The sequence below is a fragment of the Gopherus flavomarginatus genome, chromosome 4 (genome assembly GCF_025201925.1).
Source record: "Gopherus flavomarginatus isolate rGopFla2 chromosome 4, rGopFla2.mat.asm, whole genome shotgun sequence".
NCBI lineage: Eukaryota > Metazoa > Chordata > Testudines > Testudinidae > Gopherus > Gopherus flavomarginatus.
In genome coordinates, this window is record NC_066620.1 from 15,492,511 (window position 1) to 15,513,379 (window position 20,869).

The 20,869-nt window shown below is 38.2% G+C and overlaps 1 protein-coding gene across 12 annotated transcripts in view; it reads left to right on the plus strand.

The window, feature by feature from the left end:
• The window catches only part of EHBP1 (EH domain binding protein 1), a 282,634-nt gene that overhangs the window by 254,713 nt on the left and 7,052 nt on the right, over positions 1-20,869 (plus strand). For all 12 annotated transcript variants that reach the window (XM_050952010.1, XM_050952011.1, XM_050952015.1 and 9 more), the window contains 2 exons: positions 18,343-18,442; positions 19,661-19,734. In XM_050952010.1, coding sequence (XP_050807967.1) covers positions 18,343-18,442; positions 19,661-19,734 — 174 coding nt within the window. The remainder of the gene's footprint in view (positions 1-18,342; positions 18,443-19,660; positions 19,735-20,869) is intronic.

Here is a 20,869-nt window from a genome sequence, read left to right on the forward strand (position 1 = left end):
TCTTCACACTTTCTAAATGAAAAAGGCTTTATGATCCTTGTATTACTGTCCCATAGGCAGCATTTGATATTCTTTCATACTGACTGCTCTTTGCATTTTAACATAGTTTGCAATGATGTGTTTCTTTTAAACTTCAGAGAGAATTGACATCCAGCTTCATTTTCTTGTATGTGTTTGTGTAAGTACTTATGTAGAGATCACAAATATGCACACAGCAGCTATCTAACTGTGCAAGTTTAATCAGAATCCCAGAATGTGTCATTGTGACTGTATGCAAATGTATTTACATAGGAATAGGTCTTGGGTTCTTTAAAGAAGGCAACAAAGTTGAAAACTGAGGCCAACAAATAAATGAAAGTTTCTCTAAATCCATTGGATAATAGAGGCAGTGTTAAGGCTAACCACAGTGTTGAACTAAACAGAGGGATTACTCCTGGGTTTTGCATCAGTTGTTTTCTGCCGGGTGGCCTCACTTGTCAAAAAAAAAAAGAAAAAGAAAAAAGTTTAACGGGAGAACATTCACATGGCACATTGAGAAAAGAAGTATGCTTAATTCCATCAAAGCTCAGAAATCAGTCATTAATTTATTCTAACCTCCAATTGTTGGTCATTTGTGAAACATCTGGCCTTTAAGTCATAGGAACCTAAACATAAGAACAATGTGAACACTTCTCAAGATGTAAGTTTGGTATAATGGGGGATGCTGTGTTAGCATGTGTGTATGTATATGTGTGTGCATGTATGTGTATATGTTACATATGTTTCAACTGGTACTTCTTTTCTGAGACTTTAAGAACATGTTAGAATGAATCCTTCATTTAATTTGCTTTAGAAATTAGATTATTGTTCATTTGCATCTTAGAAAAGTTCTGCCATTAGAAAGAGTCTCTTTTTTCATGGTGGGTTAGCAGGTAGATATTTAGCAATCTTGCAGCTTACAAGTCAGAAGTAGTTTCTAATGAAGCTGAAATTCAAGATAGAAAACGTATAAAAGCTTTCAGGAAAAACATACCCTATTTTCCATATGGCTAACTAATTGTTATGATATTTGTTTTAAAGCTGGACTTAGACACTCCTGACTGCCCTCTAATTTGATATGGCTGGCCCAGACGATTCTTAGTCAAGAAACTTTGGTAGGAGAATGCAGTGAAGGAGATAAATAATTTTGCAGCCATAAGCACATTGCAAAGTATAGAAAATAAATCAGTCGTTTATACAGTAGTAAGTAGAACAGTCTCCAGTTCATTTAAATTCGTTATGGGTTTGAACCTGGTTGGAAAGTAGCAAAGTGTTTTGAAATAGATTTGGTGAAATCCTGAAGTTGGCAGAATCCTATGTTTGACTGATCTTAAAATAATGAAAGACAATGCACTACTACAGAATTCTAAGAGGTATTTTTGTGATATATTTTATCATACATAACTTTAACATTACAGAATGTCTTTGATGAAGCCACGGTATTGCATGTGTGCTGGGAGGGAAACTAGAATTCCAATCTGATGGCCAAAAAATAGCTGTGCCAGTACACACCCAAAATGTAATTTGGGTATTTCAGAGCTTTCACAGTCTCAATAAATTTACCTGCATGGATGGATTTTTTTAATTTTTTTTTTTTTAAGATAACATCCTCTCTATAGTCAGGCCATTTGTTTTCCTGATAAGAAGAAAGAGTTTGATGCAGCTATGATGCTATTTTGACAAACACAGTGATGCTATCCGAACACATAACAAAGCAAAGCAATTTTTTAAGACTTTATATAAATTGGATCCTTGCGATTAATATTAGCACACATCTTTAATCCATTGCAAATTTTCCAGGATCAGTAATTCCTCTCAAGGCAAGTTTTGTTCTAACAAACTAGGAGAATATATACAATAGTGAAAATTATGTCCCCTCATTTTTCATGGATTACATCTTTAAAAAACAACAACAACATATTAAGTGTTGCTCAGTGTATTTGGATCTGTCTTGTTTTCTTGTTCCATTTGTAATGTGACCAAATTTTTGTGATGTGTGTGTACATATACGTGAGAGGGAGAGAGAGTGTGTGTGTATGTGTGTGTGAGAGAGAAAAAGAGAAAATAAGAATGTAGATGCCATATACTGAAGTCACGTTTAAACTTTGTTTAACCCATCATTTCAGAAGTACTGATGTCAGAAGTACTGTTAGGATAGTAGAGATGAGAGAAAAATCACTTTAAACATCTTGTGAAATGTAATGTTTGAAACGGGTCTTTGAGAATGTGCAGATTATGGCTTGCATAGTGACTCTTCCCAGCTTTCTGGGAAATGAGCTGTTGACATTCTTTTGGGTCATCATCCAAGATAGGAGGGCAACCACAAGGATTTAGCAGATAAATGCATCCAAAAAGACCTTTATCCATTTCACTGCAACTTGGAAACGTTCATGTCAAATAGCAGCATTAATGTAGCCCTTTTAGCCCTTCAAAGTGAGCCTTATATTTAAAAAAAAAATCAAATGACCACAGTAATAACTTCTTTAGGTCTTCTAAGAGGTAATTCATTATTTATATAAATCTGGAGCATAAACCAATCTTTTTTTTTAGGAGTCTCTGAAATAGAATTGGGAACTTATACAGTGAAAAAGATGCTTTTGAATTCTAATCAACCGAATCTGTCTCAAATTCATTTCTAGTTTATTGTAAACATTAGAATTTAAATTAATTTCTTTTTATCTAGTCTTCTGAAGAGCAATAGTAACCTGTTTTCACATTTTGTTTTGGGTTGGGGGGTTGACTTTGCAATGTAAGTGTTTGGCTAGGTGGGTGCTGACAGCATGGCAAGGGTTATACATTAATAGGGTTTTTATAATATAAATAGAAAAAAAACTTATTGACTCGAACTAAAATGATACTATATAGGCTGAATGTGCAGGAAAGGTTCCCACAATGCACTATGAAAACCTAGGCTAACAAACACCCTGCTGCGTTGAAAACCCCCAAAAAAGACAAAAGCACAATGAAATAGAAAGCTTACCACCGGTAGCTTTCAAAATGACAAACTAGGCAAACTATACATCTCCACCACTCCAATTTTGTCAGAATGCTAATGAGCTTGCTCTGATCTTTACTCGGCTTCCCGTGTTTTCTACATCTTCAAGGACCACATGGCGCTAGCAAAATAAAGACAACTAAATGAGAATTTCGAATGCTTTTTGTGTTGGGACCTGGTGCCTTTCAGTTGACGCACTCGTTGAATATTCTCAACTTAAAAGAGTACAACAGGGGGCTGGGTATGAACTTTTTAACGGGGAAATTTGTACAAAAGTAAATTAGTGCGATGAGGGAAATATGAGAAAAATTTCTGATTAATTTCCACTCCATAATATCAATGACACCTTCAGCCCCACTCGTACTCTTCTAACAAGAGATGCTGATAAAAGATGAATGATTCTGTGTTGTTCACAGTGAATGTTTAGTGGTTTTTTAATAGCAGCATTCTGCATAAAAGGCACCAGGAAGTACTCTGCATTAGCAGTTGAGATCGCTAGTTAATAGGATGATGTCTTTTAGCTTTTGTCACAAGATTATTCGAAAGGAGGTTTCTGTTCTCATCGTGGCATAGTTTGGAGTGCTTGTTGAGTACAAGTACTAAAATACAGGTTTCTCATTTTTGTTTCACATATAAAGTAAAAGGCTTTTAATGCAACACCTTTTACTTCTTTTATCAGGTGATTTTGTCATTGATCTCTTATCTGCCCACTTTAGCTGTATTAATCATTTGAAGTGTTCTGCTTTTCAATGGGCTCTTGATGATGTATGTGTGTATAGATTCATTATCGAAAATAAATCCCCCAAAATAATGTCCCATATCTTCACAAAGCTGTATTTACCAGTTTGTATTGTCAAATGCTGTCTATCAGTCTATATAATTCGAATTTGTAATTGTTTTTTTAAAGCATACTGCCTAAAACAAGTTTGTCTTTTAAATATAATTAAAATATCAAAAAGTAATGACACATCTGTAGCCACCAGTGTTAGTGGTAAGAGAAAATAATCATGAGTATTCAAGTTCACTTGGGAAATAGAGACCTTAACTCCATCCAAAATCACTTCCACTGCTGCCTTATGGATCATTAGGGTAGGATGTATTTGCATATCTGCAAGTTCAAATCAAGGGATGCACTCTTTGAGTGTGAGACAGGGTATATTCCTTTTTTATATTTGCATATTAGTTTTTCAAAATTATACTTATTTGGGCTTATTTAGTATTAATCTGCTTAAAACACACAGAAAGATTTAAGATCTAACTCTACCACCCTTTCTCACATTGAGTAACATAATAGTTTGTCCCATTGGTTTCTAATCATGGAGTAAGATATTACTCAGCAAAAATAAGGCCCTATAGAAACTAAGCAGTAGAAAAGGTCAGTAGAAGTATAATTCCAATAATTTCAAATATTCATGCATATACCTGTAATTTACTTAAGTGATAGACACATTATGAACTTTTGATATTTTAATGTCTTGCTTAAATCAGCAAAAATAAATAACACTGCAGTTACTACATCAGTTTGCCAGATTTGCGTTCAGTATACAGGATTATTTTTACTTACCTCAGCATAATTAACTCTAGGTGCATTGAAACCTGGCCAAATAATGAGATTGTAAGGACGTATCCAATCATACTGTGGGAGATTTGAATGCAGACATAAAACCATAGTAACAACAAAACCAGCATGGCCACGATAGTTGCTACAAAAAAGGAAGAATAGAAATATATTCCTCAAAAATGATGTCATCTTTTTAACTTTAATCATAAAACAGGGGAGGGGAAAAAATCTTCCCAAACATTTGGAATACGTGAACGATGCAGATCTGGTGCTAGGTTGCCATGGGTAAGGGTTTGTTAGCATTTCTTTTATAAACTTCTCTGTTTTCTTACTTCACGGTACAGAATTACTCTGTAGATGAGAACTGATCTGTAAGAATTCCACCTACTAGCAAATAGTGTGGGGCAGAGGAGGAAGGGCCTTGAAACTGAAAAACAATTAATTTGTTGGGTATTTTGTTGTAAATGTTTAACAGTCCACAAAAAAGTGGCATCTGTAAATTTCTGCTATTTTAAAATCAGTAATTTTATAAAGCATTTCATGAGATGCATGTCCTCAAAGTGCATTATAGTTGATAACTCACTCATATAGATGAATGGCTGCCTTTTTAACCCGTAGAATACTAAATATAAGAGTGAAATTTTGACAGGTACCAAACCTTAATCTGGGTAACGTACACATGAAGACTTTCGTGTCTGATTCTCATTTACATGAAGGCTGCTTTACACCAGCTGGCAGTGTCTGATAGTGCATGTAAGTGTGACTTGGATAACTTAACTGAATCACAGTGAAATCAGCAGGACTCAGTGCAAATATAGAGGCACAAAACCCTTTGGTAAAAATGAGTTCTGCAAGCGTTCGCACGTGTCCATTCCACTGTAGGTGTGGGCGTGCCTTGTGCACAGTTGTCAGGGAACTTTTTACCTCAGTGGTACCAGTTAGGGCAGCTGTAGTGCCCTCTTTCACCACATGCCATTGCGTGCTGGTATAAGAGGGTGGGGCTGCCCCCAACCTCCCTCAGTTCCTTCTTACCACCACCAGTGGTTGTTGATGCAATCTCAGATTTGTCATAAGTGATTCTGTCACTCCTGTGTATATATACCCTGTTATTGTTAGGAATTAGTTAGTGAGTTAAATTTGTTAGTTTTAGCAATACATATTAAAAGTCTTTGGTTTTTCTGCACCAATTTTTCATCTTTCGTTACGGGGAGCTGTACTGGAACAGGTTTTAAGTCCTGCCAGACTTGCACTAAGTCATGCCAGTCTGTGACCCATACCTGGCCTGCTTGAAATCTTTGGAAGAATCCCACATCAGTCACAAATATGTAAGGGATTAACTCAAAGAAGGATAGAGCAACGAGGCTCAAATGTTTGCTCATGGAGGCAGCACTTCACTCCCCATCAGACTCGTCTCACATGGAGAGCACCCCAGAGATGTCTGCAGCTCCTCGGTCCCCTTCACCAGCTCTGAAGAAAATGCTTAGTCCCTCACTCGGGTTTGTCAGTGCTGTAGCCAAGGAGAGGCCGAGCCTTTATGATACATTTGCAGAAAAGTCTCTCTCTGGAGCTCTCTTCAGCTAAGAAGAAGGGATCACTGCCTCTGGGGCCCATGCCAGGTCCTTCAAGGGCAATCCCTGAAAGAACTCTGCACCAGAGCCATCAGTCGTTGCTATTCCTAACCATCCTGGAGACAAGGGCCCTGCTTAGCCTCTCGGTACCAGTATTCCTGGTGTGCAAGAAGGTTCACAGTCCGCACTGATGCTTGTGGCACCTACCTCATGCTGTCAGGAACTCACAGTACCATTAACTCCCAAGCTTCTGCAAAGGTTGAAGCAGTTTAAAGGGAATCCTCCAATGATATCCCCAGTACTGCCTTCCGCGGGCTCAGGCTACCAGTCCCAACTGGTTCTTCCTTGGTGGTGGCAGCTGTTAATGAATGGGAGAGACAAGGACACCAAGCGTATATGCCGAAAGGCAAAGATTCGAAGAGGCTGGACATGTTTGGATGCAAACTTTATTCCACAGAGCATCTGTAACTCTGATTTAACCCTCTGGGAGAATATTATAAAATTTCAAGATGAGTTACCAGAAGACTGTAGACAGGAATTTGCAGTAATGGTGGATGAGGGGAAGCTAGTTGCCTTGAACTGATCTCCAGGACAGTTTAGATGGCGTGAATGCAGCAGCTCAAACCATGGCATCTGCCATTTCTGTGAGAAGATGTTTGTGGTTACAGTCATCTGGGCTCTCCTCAGAAGTCTAGCAGACCATTCCAGGACCTTCCTTTTGAAGGTCCCTTTTTGTTTTCGGCTAAGACAGAGGATAGTACTCCGTAATCTAAAAGATTCCACTGTGATGTTAAAATCTCTTGGTATCTGTACTCCAACAACAAAAAGGAAACAGTTCCATCCTCAGCTGCCATTCAGACACCAGGGTTATACTCCGCAGTCTCAAGATCCACTGAGGAGAAAGGGCAGGGGTTATAGGGGATGATATCCACCGCCCTCCTCTTCAGCATCAGTGGGCTTTTCCCATCTAGCCATCTCATCCAAACAGTGTTTTGGTGCACTGGTGTAGGGCAGTGTACCAGTGACTGTAGTTATATCTATTTCCCACCTTTTGTTTACAAATCACTTATCCTGCTTCCTAAGTGCTTGGGCCCATGTAACATTGGATCAGTGGATCTTAAGCACAATGGAACTGGAATATGCCCTCCAGTTCATTTCTGCCCCTCCTACACTCCACCTTTCCTGACCCTCTTAAGGAACCATTCCCATGAGATCATCCTTCAACAGGAGGTCCAGTCATTCCTTCAAGCAGGGGCCACGGAGGAAGTCCTTGGGCCTCAAGGGGAAAGGTTTCTATTTCCACTATTTCCTTATCCCCAAAGCAAAAGGAGGTCTCAGGCCTATTTTAGATCTTAGAAAGTTGTACAAATTCCTGAAGAAAATAATATTCCATGTGGTTACCCTAGCCTCGATTATTCCCCTCCTGGAACAAGAAGACTGGTATGCTTCCCTTGACTTAAAGGGTGCTTACATCCATGTTGCAATACGACACAACCATCGGAAGTTTCTCAGATTTGTGACAAACAGGTCCCATTATCAGCTCCCATTTGGTCTCTCAGTGACTCATCAGGTTCATGAAGTACATGTGGTTGCAGCACATCTACGAAAATCAGTAGTCCACATGTTCCTGTACCAGGACAACTGGTTGGTCAAAGGTCAGTTCGACGCTCATGTGCTAGCCAGTGCATCCACTGTCCACTGGGCTCCTAGTAAATTGGGACAAATCAGTTGTAAAACTGGTACTGAGGATAGTTTATTGGAGCAGTTTTAGACACCACAAAAGCCAAGACCTTGCTATCACAATCCAGGTTCAAAACGCTGCAGGGCTTAGTGGTGTGACAGAAAGCATATCCTCTCCCCATAGCACACAGCTATCTCAGCCTCCTGGGTCACATGGCAGCAAGTTCCTAAGTGGTTCAACATTACAGGCTGCATCTCAGAAAGCTGCAGGGATGGCTAGCATCGGAGTATGCCACAAGTTGTTGTCATTTGCACAAGGTTGTTCAAGTGCCAATGCCAGTTTTGTCATCTCTGAATTAGTGGATGGACTCTCTGAAAATCTGTGTGTGGGTCTCCTTCATCCCCACCACTATCAACCCTCATTCTGTTCACAGACATATCAGCTCTGGGTTGGGGTGGAGGGGTGTCATATGGGGTCACTGCAGACTCAAGTTCTTTGGTTGTCTTAGGATCTAATGGCTCATATAAATGTCAGGGAGTTGAGAGCTGTACAACTAGCCTGTTCAGCTTTAGTAGGAAAGAACTTGTTAATTTGAACAGATAACTCTGCTACTACGTTTTACATCCACAGAAAGGGAGGAGCCCAGTTGACCTAGTTCACTTCATCTCAGTGCTGCTTACCTTCCAGAGAAGCGGAACGTGTTGGCGGATTGACTGAGCAAGACCTTCTCCGATCACCATGAGTAGTGTTTATGCCTGGACATTGCCAGTTCTATCTTCCAGCTCCTGGGGACTCTCTCCTAGGTGGACCTGTTTGCAGCAAAGTCTGACAGAAAATGCCACCAGTTCTGTTCCCAGGGAGGTCTCTGCCCAGGCTCATTGACAGATGCTTTTTACTACCCTGAAAGAACCCTCTCCTGTATGCCTTCCCTCCAGTTCCCTTGCTGCCCAGAGTCTTGTTCAAAGTCAAAAAAGACAATGCTCATCTCATCCTTATAGCACTAGTGTGGCCCTGACAACACTAGTACTCAACCTTACTGACCTTGTCAATCAAACCTCTGCTGTCTCTCCCGCTGGATCCAGATGTGATTTCTCAGGACAGTGGCCACCTGCTCCATCCCAACCAGCAAGGCCTCCAGGAGACATCTTGTTTGAAGATGTTCAGAAAGTGCTTCTCAATAGTAGAAATCCCTGAGCTGGGGGCCCTTACCTGGCTAAATGGAAGCACATCTCCGTTTTGGTCCTCTCAGAAAGGCATATCCTCAGAGTATGCACTCTTGAACCTTGTATTGGACTATCTTCTCTACCTAAAACATCAGAGTTTGTACCATCTGCTATTCCTTCTCTGCCTCAGAAAAAGTTGTCATGAGGGAAATAAAGCAACCACTGGTAAACATCAGGGTAGTGTGCTTCATACTAGAGCAATAGATGTTGTTATGAGGGCTGTAAGGCTAGCCATCCTATCACTTCAAGACCACATTTAGCCTTCATTTAATTGATAAACAACCAAGTAGGCCAGGGAGACGAACTCTGTTCTGAGAATCAGCAATAGGCAAAACCGAATTTATAGTCACTGAAAGCAAGCCATCTGATGTGGCTTCTCAATCCCCAAGCAAAGTAGTTCAACTGCCAGCATTTTCTTCCAAGTGAGTGGTCCCTGCAGTTCCAAATTCACCAGGCAATCTGCTATTACTAGGGAACAGCAGCAAATATGAAACTTCCCATGTATTTGCAGCAGGTTCAGCAATCTCAGGGATGGACTATGGACTAATTTTTCCTGCAATGTGGACAGCAATCTGACAGCCACCAGCCCTCATTTCTTCTTAAATACCAAGAGATTGCAGAAACTGAAAATGGCCAGAGCATATCTAATCATGATCCTTCTGGATTTTGAACCTTGGTCATGGTACTGTGAATTCTTGAGTCTGTTATTTCCAGCAATGCCAGACCTACTAACTGATAGAATTCCTGCAGGAGTATATTTTATTTTGTATTCTAAAGTTAAAAAGTGTCACCCTCTACAGGATTCTGTCCAACTGCCTTCAATTGAATCTCACCTCTTGCCATCTTCATTCAGGAATCATAAACAGTCTGTCCTCTTGGTCAGTGATTGCCGCTTGAATCTTCAATATGATCCTTCATAAAATGTGTAGCCTCTTGTTCAAACCCATGCATTCTGTTTCTACTGGCTTTCTATTAAGGTAATTTTCTGGTGGTCATTACATCAGCATGTAGAGTGGAGAAAATCAGTGCCCGTTCATGCAATTTCGCTTTTATTCTCTTTCATAATGATAGCTACGCTCTGGATGGTTCCAAGTTTCAGATCCAAAATAACTAGGTTGCAGAGATAACAGGCCACTAACCTTTTGTCCTTCTTACCAGACAAGGAGAAGGCCAGGATTTAGTGTTGAAGAAGAGCTCTGTATGAGCTCAAAATCATGTCTGTCTCACCAACAGAAGTTGGTCCAATAAAAAATATTACCTCAGCCACCTTGTCTCTCTAAGGAGAAGGCCTGGCATTTCTTGTGGTCAGAGCCTTGAAGTCATATTAACACAGTTCTCAGAAGTTTCAATAAGGCTCTTTGTATGTTTTGTTTTCGCCTACTAAGAAATTACAGAAGGTTTCCTAATTGATATTAAACTAGTTAGATATGTTCCTGCCATAAAGAAATATACATTGCTGGTCCTCTGAGGGTCGAGGTCCATTTCACAACATCATTGTGCTTTCCTGGGCTGAAATAAAGTCAAACAGAACACAGTAAAATAACACTCTCTGGAGACCCTTGGCTACCTTTTACTAGATATTATTGTGTGTATGTCAGTGTCTCTTTGGAAGCTGCATTCAAACAGTGTGTCCAGAGTGCAGTTATCAGAGAATGCTTCTGCCTAACTCATAGGTGCTGGTACTAGGGGGCCGGGGGGTGGGCAGTACCTCCTGGCTTGAAGTGGTTTCCATTATATACAGGGATTACAGTTTGGTTCAATGGGTCTCAGCACCCTCACTATACAGATTGTTCCAGCACCCCTGGCCTAACTTGCCTTCTGTGCTTTCCCACCTAGATCAAACTAGGAAATCCTTGAGAAGCAAGATAACTTTGTTTCCTTACTTGCAAACTGCTCTTCAAAAGGTTTAACCCCAAACTGTAACCCCATCCTGTTTATCTGTTGATGGCTATTTTTGAACATTTCTTAGTGAATTCAATTAATTCTCATCTGTGGAAAGGAGGCAGGGGTTTCTATGGAGAGAGCTGAGCATTCTGATTCTAAGCTGCTGGTTGTGGAATCCATGGTGGACCAGCTCATTAACTCCAGACTTGGGGAGCTTTTTGCAATAATGAAGTTTTATGGAAAAAGCACAATATTTTTTCCAATTTGAAACTCAAAATGTTACCAAAAAAAATTTAAGCAAAATTATTAAGTAGTGTTTCCAGCTGACGCCCTCATTTGTCCTTCAGTGGTAGCTGACAATTTTGTCCTTCATGTCTAGTTTCCAGTTGAGTCATATGCATAACTTCTTAGTCTGCTTACCTGAATGAAATAAAAACCCCTGTTTTATTAAGGCATCAGAAATGCTCTATCTTTTTCCTATGCTCAGAGCATCCACTAGCAGTAGATATTTAACAGACTGACCTATGCCTTTACCTATCACCTAGCCATGCCCAGCAATACTGTTGTACTAGTTAGTTTCTCAGGTTCCCTGGACATTTTTTTTCTTTTCTACTAATCCACACAAAAACATTTATAATGAGAAAGAGATTTCCTAGTAAATAAGCCATGTTTGGCCAAAATTTTCAAAAGTAACTAGTAGTTGGGGGGAAGGGAGCCTCAGATTTTGATAACCCAAATTGAGACTTCATGCAGGAGCCTGGTTTTCAGAAAGTGCTGAGCACCAGTTCTCTGAAAATTGAGCTCTTTTAAAGTGTCTCAAGTTTAGCATCCAGAATCACTAGTCACTTTTCAAAATTTTGACTGCAATTCTCAGTCTGTTTGAACACACCTAACAGATTCCTGTTAGAGCTGGTCTAATTATTCCTTGCAAATAATATTTGTTAATTTAGCCCTTTCTGCTGCCTTCTCTACACCTTTCATTATTTTGTATACTTTTATCACGTTTCCTTTTATTCATCTCCCCTGTGAGGTAAACAATCCCAAACTTTCCAGTCTCTCTTCATATGAGAGTTTTATATATATAGGATCTGCCTGCTTAAACAGTTTCATTTATAAGACATATTTTCAAATTAATTTCAGGGTAAAGTATGTGAAACTTTAGGCATTGACTAACCTTTGTAGGACTATCTGGTGGTCATCTGAACACTCAGATATCAACTGCTATGTCCCCATAAATAGCAGTTGAGGGAAGTTGGCCAGTTTTTTCATTGCTGGACTTGCCCTCGTTCACATGCGCTGGCATTCTCCTGCTGGCCTCTTCACCCAAGTGTGTTGAGTGAAGAAAGCTTCTTCTATTCTATTTTAAAACTGTGTGTAAACATCAGCAAATGGCTGAAGAATGGGCTTAAGTAGCTCTTTTTCATGGTGTTCTGTTGAAGTAAATGGGTAGACGTGGCATTTTCTATGTTTAACCATTACAACGTAACACAGAGAATATGCAGTACAAATAAAATGTAAAAACAATTGCGCTTAAGGCAGGATACCTAATAATTTCCATAAACCTGCTATTTCTTGCCAGACTGAATGTGCTGGTTTTGAATGATGATAGAACCCTTTCATTAGTTATCTTCTGTGACTTATAATTCATTTTTGCAAAGCAGCTAAATATATTTAAATTTGAGGATTTCTAAATATATTTTATTTTAGCCTTGTGGCTTGTCTTGATGAATTTCTGATGGCTTAATGTGTAAAGGAGGTAACGTCCATCCATTTACAGAGTAAACTAGTCTTGTCCCTACATGTTGCTACTTTTTCTCCCATTTAAGTAGTGCTCATAATGTTTTGTAGCATTTTCTTCTCTGTTTTCTTAGCAATGTGCAGTCATACGACGTTAATCCATGTTTGGTTTAGCTAAATGTCTCACTGCCCAAAAGGTTTAAATGGTTATAAGCTACATGGTACATACATGTGCTATTCACTGGTTGATCTTAAGGTGTTTGGTTTGGGATTTTTTTGTTTGTTTGTTTGTTTAGCTGGGGAAAAATTGGTGCTTTCAAATTGATTCAGCCTAACCATTTATCAGACTACTATTTATTAAACTGTTTAACAAGTAATCCGCATATGAGTTACCCATTAGTAACCCCTATAGTATTTAATGGAAATGATATTTTGTAAATCCATGTTCCAGTTCTACAACATAAAAGTATACCACTTACTCATTTACACTGTCCTCCAAAAATTGTAATGTATTTGTAGTTCAGAAATGGTACAGATGAAAGAAGAAAAAGGCCTCAATCATTATTAAATAGCAGCAATTCAAATAATAATTTGGTGCATGAGATTAACCAAAAGATGTGAGCCATTTTGCGAGAGAGCTTGGGGGAATGGGGGCAGGGAAGACAGGGTCATCAAAATCCTGGCTTATTGGACAAAATCATTGAACTTTTTGCTACAGCCTTTATTCAGTCTCATTCAGGAGATATTACAGTGCACTGCAGAACCAAAACTTAAGTCAATGGGAATTGCCTGTACGTTTCTGAGGGTAGAATTCGAGCCTCAACTGTTCCAATCTTGGTATCGTGATCATTTCTAATTACTGAGGAGGGATCTGGTAGATGTCAAGTGAAGAGAGAGAATAGAACATGCATCCTTCACCACTCAAGCCAGACAATGAAAGAAGAATATGGTGATGTGAGAGAATTCTCCGTGATTCCTAGAGGGAAATAAAACAGGAATTTGATTTAAAAAAATAAAGAAACTAGAAAAACATTACCAAAAATTCTCATCACAGAGTGTCCGCTAATAAAATACGGCATTACAAAGCTGTTAGGTTAGCTTTTCTTGTTGCATCTTTCCATCGCTTACTCTGCATTTTGAATGCATGTGATGCTTGCAGCACTAAAGGAGTCTTAAAATAAGACTTTTTTTCCCAGGAGTCATTATTGGATCTATAGGATACAAAGGTATAGCCCCAATTATGTGGTGCAAATAATACATTCTGCTAGATAGTTAACCAGGTGAGGTTAAACACAATAAGATGAATTCTGGGCTTAGAATACTGACAGTCTTCATTTTAAGCTACAACGTAAAGTGCTTTATCCTGAGATTAGGTATTGTGGCAGAAGCTAAAACTGCCTTTTTCTCTTAACTGTGCCAGAATACAACCTCCTTTTCTTTTTGCGCTAACAAGACTGCTTTACCACCACAGCCCACTCTAAGTAATTAAATCAATCCTTTGTACTTACCGTATTCTCCTCTAGTGACGGTACTAGATCTGATTATATGCTTCATGCATATTCAAAGTACGGCACTGACAGCTCTTTAATGAGCTCTTACTTAATCAGTATGAACAATGTTCATCTTGTTCTTTTTTTCCTCATACATTAGAGCTAGGAACAGTTGGGGAAAAAATGAAACATCCAGCATTCATTTGAAAAATATATTGTACTTTGAAAAGTGTCTAAGCTGGGGTAGTTGCATTCTGCCCTTTAAAAGTCTGATGGACAAATTGGATTACTAGTATTGGATTAAATAACAAATGGTTAGAGGAGAAATGAGAAAAGCTCGCTGTGATCACAGGCTTTAATATTTTTTGTTACTTATAAAGCTGAAGGGGTCTTTAACCAGTTATTAAAGTCAGGATTAATTTGTAATGGTCCAACTTACTAGCGTTAAAAGGGTTTGGATTTTTTTTCTTAAAAAAAATTAAAACAATGGTGTAATGCATGTATTATAGAAAAAAAAACAATTTTAAGTTGAAGATCTGTGTGCCAATTAAAGATTTCCATCATCTTGTACTGGCTCAGATAAGGGGTTTGCACACACAGTATCGATTTGTTCTCGAACATGTTTTTCACTTCATTTAAATAATCTGTGTTGTATTGTTTCTCCAGAGAGCAGAGCGGATATTTTCACATTTTGAATTTTTAAACATTTGTACTTGAATGATTTCAATAATCATTTAAACTTGGAAAATAAACACACAGCAGTTGTATAGTTTTACTAAGTGGAAGTGTGAAATCAGTTGTGGATGAGGAAAATCCCTGGTTTTGTTTTTACTTAGAAAGAGTAAATATACATTTAACTTTCAAATATCACTCAATAAGCATTCAATCTGCTTCATTGAAAGTGTTTTATTTGCACTCTCCATTGAAGAAAATAGTGCTAAATTGACTAAACTAGCTAATAGTACTATGTTGCTTGAGAGTAGCAATTTTAAAATTATTTATGTTGTCATGTATCTTACCTTGCTCATATATGAAGTATCTATTTAAGTTGTATGTGCAAGAATTTAAAAGCCCTTGGTCAAAAAAATAAGAGACCACAATCTGCTGCTATTAATATTGCACACATGTGTCATTTCACTGATCAAAAAGGCCTTCACTGGGGTACAATTGGCCTTTTTCCAAATTGCAAGCTTTTTCTCAGCTTTTTCTTTTTACTCTTTCTTCTTTTGTTGCTGCCCTGGGATTTGTGCCTATCGCAGCCGATATCACATGACCAGTGTCAGGGCATCACATGGTCCAAAATGAATACAAAAACAGCTGCCCTAAAAAACAGATTAAAAATACTGTAAAACAGTAAAGACTTAAAAAAAACCAAAAACCCTATTCTGTGAATACTTCATACACTGAAATGTAAGCATAAAAATATTGAAGATGTGCAACCTCTTTTTGTTAGGCTCCAAATTGACAAATACAGCTTTTCTCTAGATTTATTTGAATATATGCTGGAGCTGACTTCATTTTACTTTTAGAAGGAGAAAATCTACATTAGTACGAAGAAGCAGCATCTTAAATTATGATCTCACCCTAGAATGTTTGTCATGATAGAAACTAAGGGCCCAATCCTCAGCTGGTCTAAATTGGTGAAGTGAATGTTTCTATGTCCCTGTTTTCTGTTTGTTGAAAATGGTTTGCAGACTCATCCATTAGAATGCTATTGTGGTGTAATGTATTTGTGATAGCATCTTTTATCCAAAGATCCCAGAGTCCTTTATACACAATGAATTAATTAATCAAGTAAATGTTGTCATCTGTGTAATTAGTTATGAGAATTTTTTTACCTGCATGATAAAGGGGGAATCAAATCTCATTCTGGTGCACACAAATTGATCCTTTGTAGGGATAAGAAAGTAATCTCCCATACTCCTACCCCTCCATAAAAGAAAGTCAGCTGACACAGTGCAGTTCTGGGGAAGGTTGTCTTCTTCTAGAACACTGAGAACAGTCTTAAGTCTTGCAACAGGAACCCCCACTAGCTGGGCCAATGCAACAATTCCTCTCATTGCTAATTTGTTATGAAAAACATCCTTATTGTCTCAAAACTCTTTGGAGGGAATTCTGAGCCATAAAACAGTATTGTAAATGCAGTAAAGCCATGGCCTCATGCCACCCTGCAGAAAAACCCAGGAGAGGAGGTTTTGAGGGAGGAAATCTCTACAAAACAAAGTTACTCCCCTTTTGTTCCCACGGACTGGCACTTCCCCTCTCTGCTAAGAAAAAACTGTTGGGCCATCCCACCATAGGGATGCGTGGGAGGTAGGGAACATGCCTGCAGAAGCGCTAGCTCTGTCATGCCCTTCCTCCCCCTGAAAACCCTGGACCCTATCAGCATGACTCCAGTGGAGCAGCATTAACAAGGAGCTACTTTAAGTCACAGGGAGGTACCCAGAGAAAAAGATAATACAGCCCAGTCTGTATTACCTTTGCTGTCTAAGCAACATGGAGCCATTGGGCACCAATGTGTGTCCCCATCAGTTCTGTCCCTGATTTGTCCATTATTCTCCCTGGGTGGATTCCAGATCCATTGGGCTGCATAGGGAAAAGGCAGACAGTGCCATGGAGGCAGCTGGCCTTCCTTTCAATGCAGCAGGGGAATATCCATGAGAAAAAGGTAGCTCCTTGCACAGATGTGGCTTCATGCATTTGTGTATTATTTGGGAATGTTTGTAAGACAGGCAGTGATGCCACAAAATCAGTTGTGGTGCAAATGTTAACATCCAGAAATTGGGGGTTTCCTCTTAGAGCAAAAGCTCACCACGTGTTTTGGTACGTTAACGGCTTCTTATGTAAGCAAATTTCTTCTCCACAACTATTGCCCCATTTCTGTACGTTAATATAATGATACCTTCCCGTTATCTATAGCATCTTTCCTCTGAGATTTTAAAGCACTTTACAAACATAATGAATTAATCCTCAACACTCATATGAGTTAGGTATTATCGTCATATTAGAAATGGGAAACTGTGAGATACAGGCCCAAGGTCACAAAATGAATCAATGGCAGAGCTGGGAAAAAGACCCCCAAATTCTTGACTTTATTTTTTACTGTAGCCACTGGGCAAAGCTTCTTCCCAATTTTGCATTTTTAGGGTTAAAATTAATCAGATTTACACGCTGGTAACATGTCTATAAAGACTTGTTTCTCCTTCTGCTTAATTTTGATGAAAGACAGGAGCTGATCAGTTGCCACAAATGGAGGATATGTATATGTGCAGATGTCATGACTCCAGTAGCCAAGGCAACTGAGTCCCAATTCAATTCCTGTTAAAATCAATGGAGAGATTCCCTTTGACTTCAGTGAGGTCTGAATCAGAGCCCTGGCAGGGCCACCCAGACAGGTGGGGCAATTTGCCCTAGGCCCCCATGAGAATATAATATTCTAATACTAACTGGAGATATACCAATCTCCTAGAACTGGAAGGGAGCTTGAAAGGTTATTGAGTCCAGCCCCCTGCTTTCACTAGCAGGACCAAGTACTGATTTTTGCCCCAGATCTCTAAGTGGCCCTCTCAAGGATTGAACTCACAACCCTGGGTTTAGCAGGCTAATGCTCAAACCACTGAGCTATGCCTCCCAAATTCTATAGTATTGCAACTTTTTTTTAATGGAAGGGGCCCCTAAAATTGCTTTGCCCTGGTGAGGAGAAGCTATGTCAGTTACCTGGAATTCCGGCCACAAGTGTTGAGAGGCTGGGCAGCGCCCAGCACATTTGGCAAAAGGTTATGGACAGGATTTCACCTCCCCAGTACTCTGTGCATTCCACCCACATGGAGACTGAATACTCTGGGTTTTTGTGGATGGAGTTAATTTCACCCATCGTAATATTTTGTTTTGTTTGTCCACCTCTTTTATGATCGTATTGTCTCTGTGGAAGTTTTTCTTCCAAATGTACTTAGTGCTAATATGATCTATGAGTACGTTAAAATATATGTGCTGGAGAATATCAGCTTTAAAAGATTGACTTATGATAGTTCAACAGTATTAGGCTGCTGGTCTTGAAATCTGATCTTACGTTGTTTGAAAAATTACCTTTTAATGCTGATTAACATGAGAAATCTCATGTTCCAAAAATTGATACTAAAGTTTGTTGTCCAGCTTGTGTAAATAACAAATGTGCTTATATTATAGGAAGGAACACAGAAGAAGAAGAAGCTATGATGCAGGAATGGTTCATGTTGGTTAATAAGAAAAATGCCTTAATAAGAAGAATGAATCAGCTTTCTCTTCTGTAAGTATGGATGGCTGAGCTAATTCCAAGAGCTTGGTTTATCAGTATGTTCATTTAGAATATAGATGCTAAACTTTTTTGCTTTATTTCCATTAGACTTCAGAATGTTTCCTCAAAGATGCAAAGTATGTGCGATTTGTGTACATATCAAGTAATTTGTTTTTCTCATTCTTCAGACACGAAAATGAAAAACATGCAATGATGCAAAATTAGTGAGAGCTGTGAAAAAATATGAAATAGCAAGTGCATTTATATGTTCAAAGGCAAAAACAGAATAAAATTGCCTTCTGGAAATACAAAAATATACTTGAATTGTACTTCAAATATAACATACAAAGTTTATTTTCAGGGAAAACTTTAAATTAAAGTTGATATTTGCTCTAGTCAGAAATATTAGATCATTCACTAGTTTAGCAGTGTTGAAGTGTGGGGAAAAAAGCATATTAGTGAACCTCAGGTGAAGCAATGTTACCACAGACAATGCAGAGCAAGATTTGTGTAATAAAGACATGTAAACCTTTTTCAGAAATGGGCAGGACTGGCACAGTTATTAGGAGCATAGAGGATGAGAGAAAGCATAAATACCATTCATTATTAGACTGGCATTTGGCCTGTTGAGGTCATCATTTATTGTTTAGTTTTTCTCAGTTTACTGATGATTTTCTTTTAGTGTGCCACCTAGTGTAGATATATGCAATTTTCCTTTCTAATATAGGGAAATGAGTTGTATGTTCACGAATTTCTTTCCATGTCTGAACTTGAAAGAAGATTCCACCTCAAAATATTAAGCTCACTAATCCTGTGTCTAATTTTCTGTATTCGTTAGACCAGAATTTACATGGGATAATACTTTGTGTTCATACTATCTTTGTGAATTGTTTGAATCTGGAATTTGTCCTTTAGATAGGAGAGAATACGTTATACTTAGGACATACCACAACAGCTGCTCCAAGGATGAATATTTACTAATTATGTACAATAGTGCAAAAGAGTTAAACTAAATCCAGAAAAACAGACATTACAGAAAATGAAAAAAGCATCATTACTGAATATTCTACCTGAGGACAGTTTTAAGTTTGTGTATCATTTGTTTGGAGTAGCTTAAAGTTGAAGAGAAAAGTCAGTTATGAGTCCTAAAATCAATGTAAGTTAAAGGTTCTTTTAAGTGTTTAATGATTTAGTAATTAACATATTGATGAACTTTTGCAACTTGCCTAGGGAAAAAGAACATGACCTAGAAAGGAGGTACGAACTGCTGAACCGAGAGCTAAGAGCAATGCTTGCTATCGAAGGTAAGCAATATTAACACATGAAATTACTTAACAGGAAGACCAATAAGAAGGCCCCCCTGAGAATGGAATCAGCTATCACATAATTCAGAATTATAGTGTACAAAAGATACTGTTGGTCTTTACTCAGATCCATAAATTATATGCAGAGAAATTGTTTTAAGCATTGGATTCAGAAAGCAAGATCAGAAACAGGTCTTACTAAAATATATTTGAAAAATCATTGAGGGGGAAAACAACACAATGTATTTTTACATTTTATTGTTTTTGTTACAGCCAAGTAATCTTAGGTTTGATACAGTGATGTCGCTTATCACAAAGGGATTTTTCACATACATGAGATTCCTTATTTCTACATTTTAAATATTTTTATTGCAGTATTTCCATTGAAGAAAAAAAATCTCTTCAGTCTTCATGGTAACATATTATACACGTGTCCAAGTAAATATTTCCTCACACACAATGTCAGTTCAATCCATTGCATAATATTTTCTTCATTCTCTGTAGCTCTCTAGAGTCTAGTCACCTTACCTGAATGAAAACTCATGGAAAGATTGACATGGGGATAAGTGAAACAATTTCGTACTTTCCATAATGCTTTTAAATGAGTTGTACAGTAATCCTAAGGAAGAGTCATAATAAAAATAAATATCCAGATAGCTTAAACTATTGCTTACATTATATTGTTATTTAAATATCTTAAGTGTTTTATAATGCTGCTCTACTTATACCTCTCAGTCAGAAATGCTGTCTTGTAGTTCAAAGATGTTTGCTTAAAAGTTAATCCTTTGGGCTCTGTAAAATGGACCTTTTGTCTAATCAATGCAAATTGATTTTGCTATTCTATATTGACCTCTTAGCCCTTTGACTGTCCATGGTAATTTCTTTCTTCACCTGATAAGGTACCTGATCCATAATAAATCAATTCTAATTAGTTTGGAGACTTCACTGGAAACATAAGTTTGTAGGAGAAAGACCTGGATTGTCAGGTAGCTTTTTCATATCTATTGGTCTGTTACAATATTCTTGGGTAAGATTGAATTCACCATATTCTTGAATAAAACCTGAGTTTTACACTGAGGTAACAATTAATTAGAAATTAAATATTTAAAACAGATTAAAATCCTTTTTAACAAAA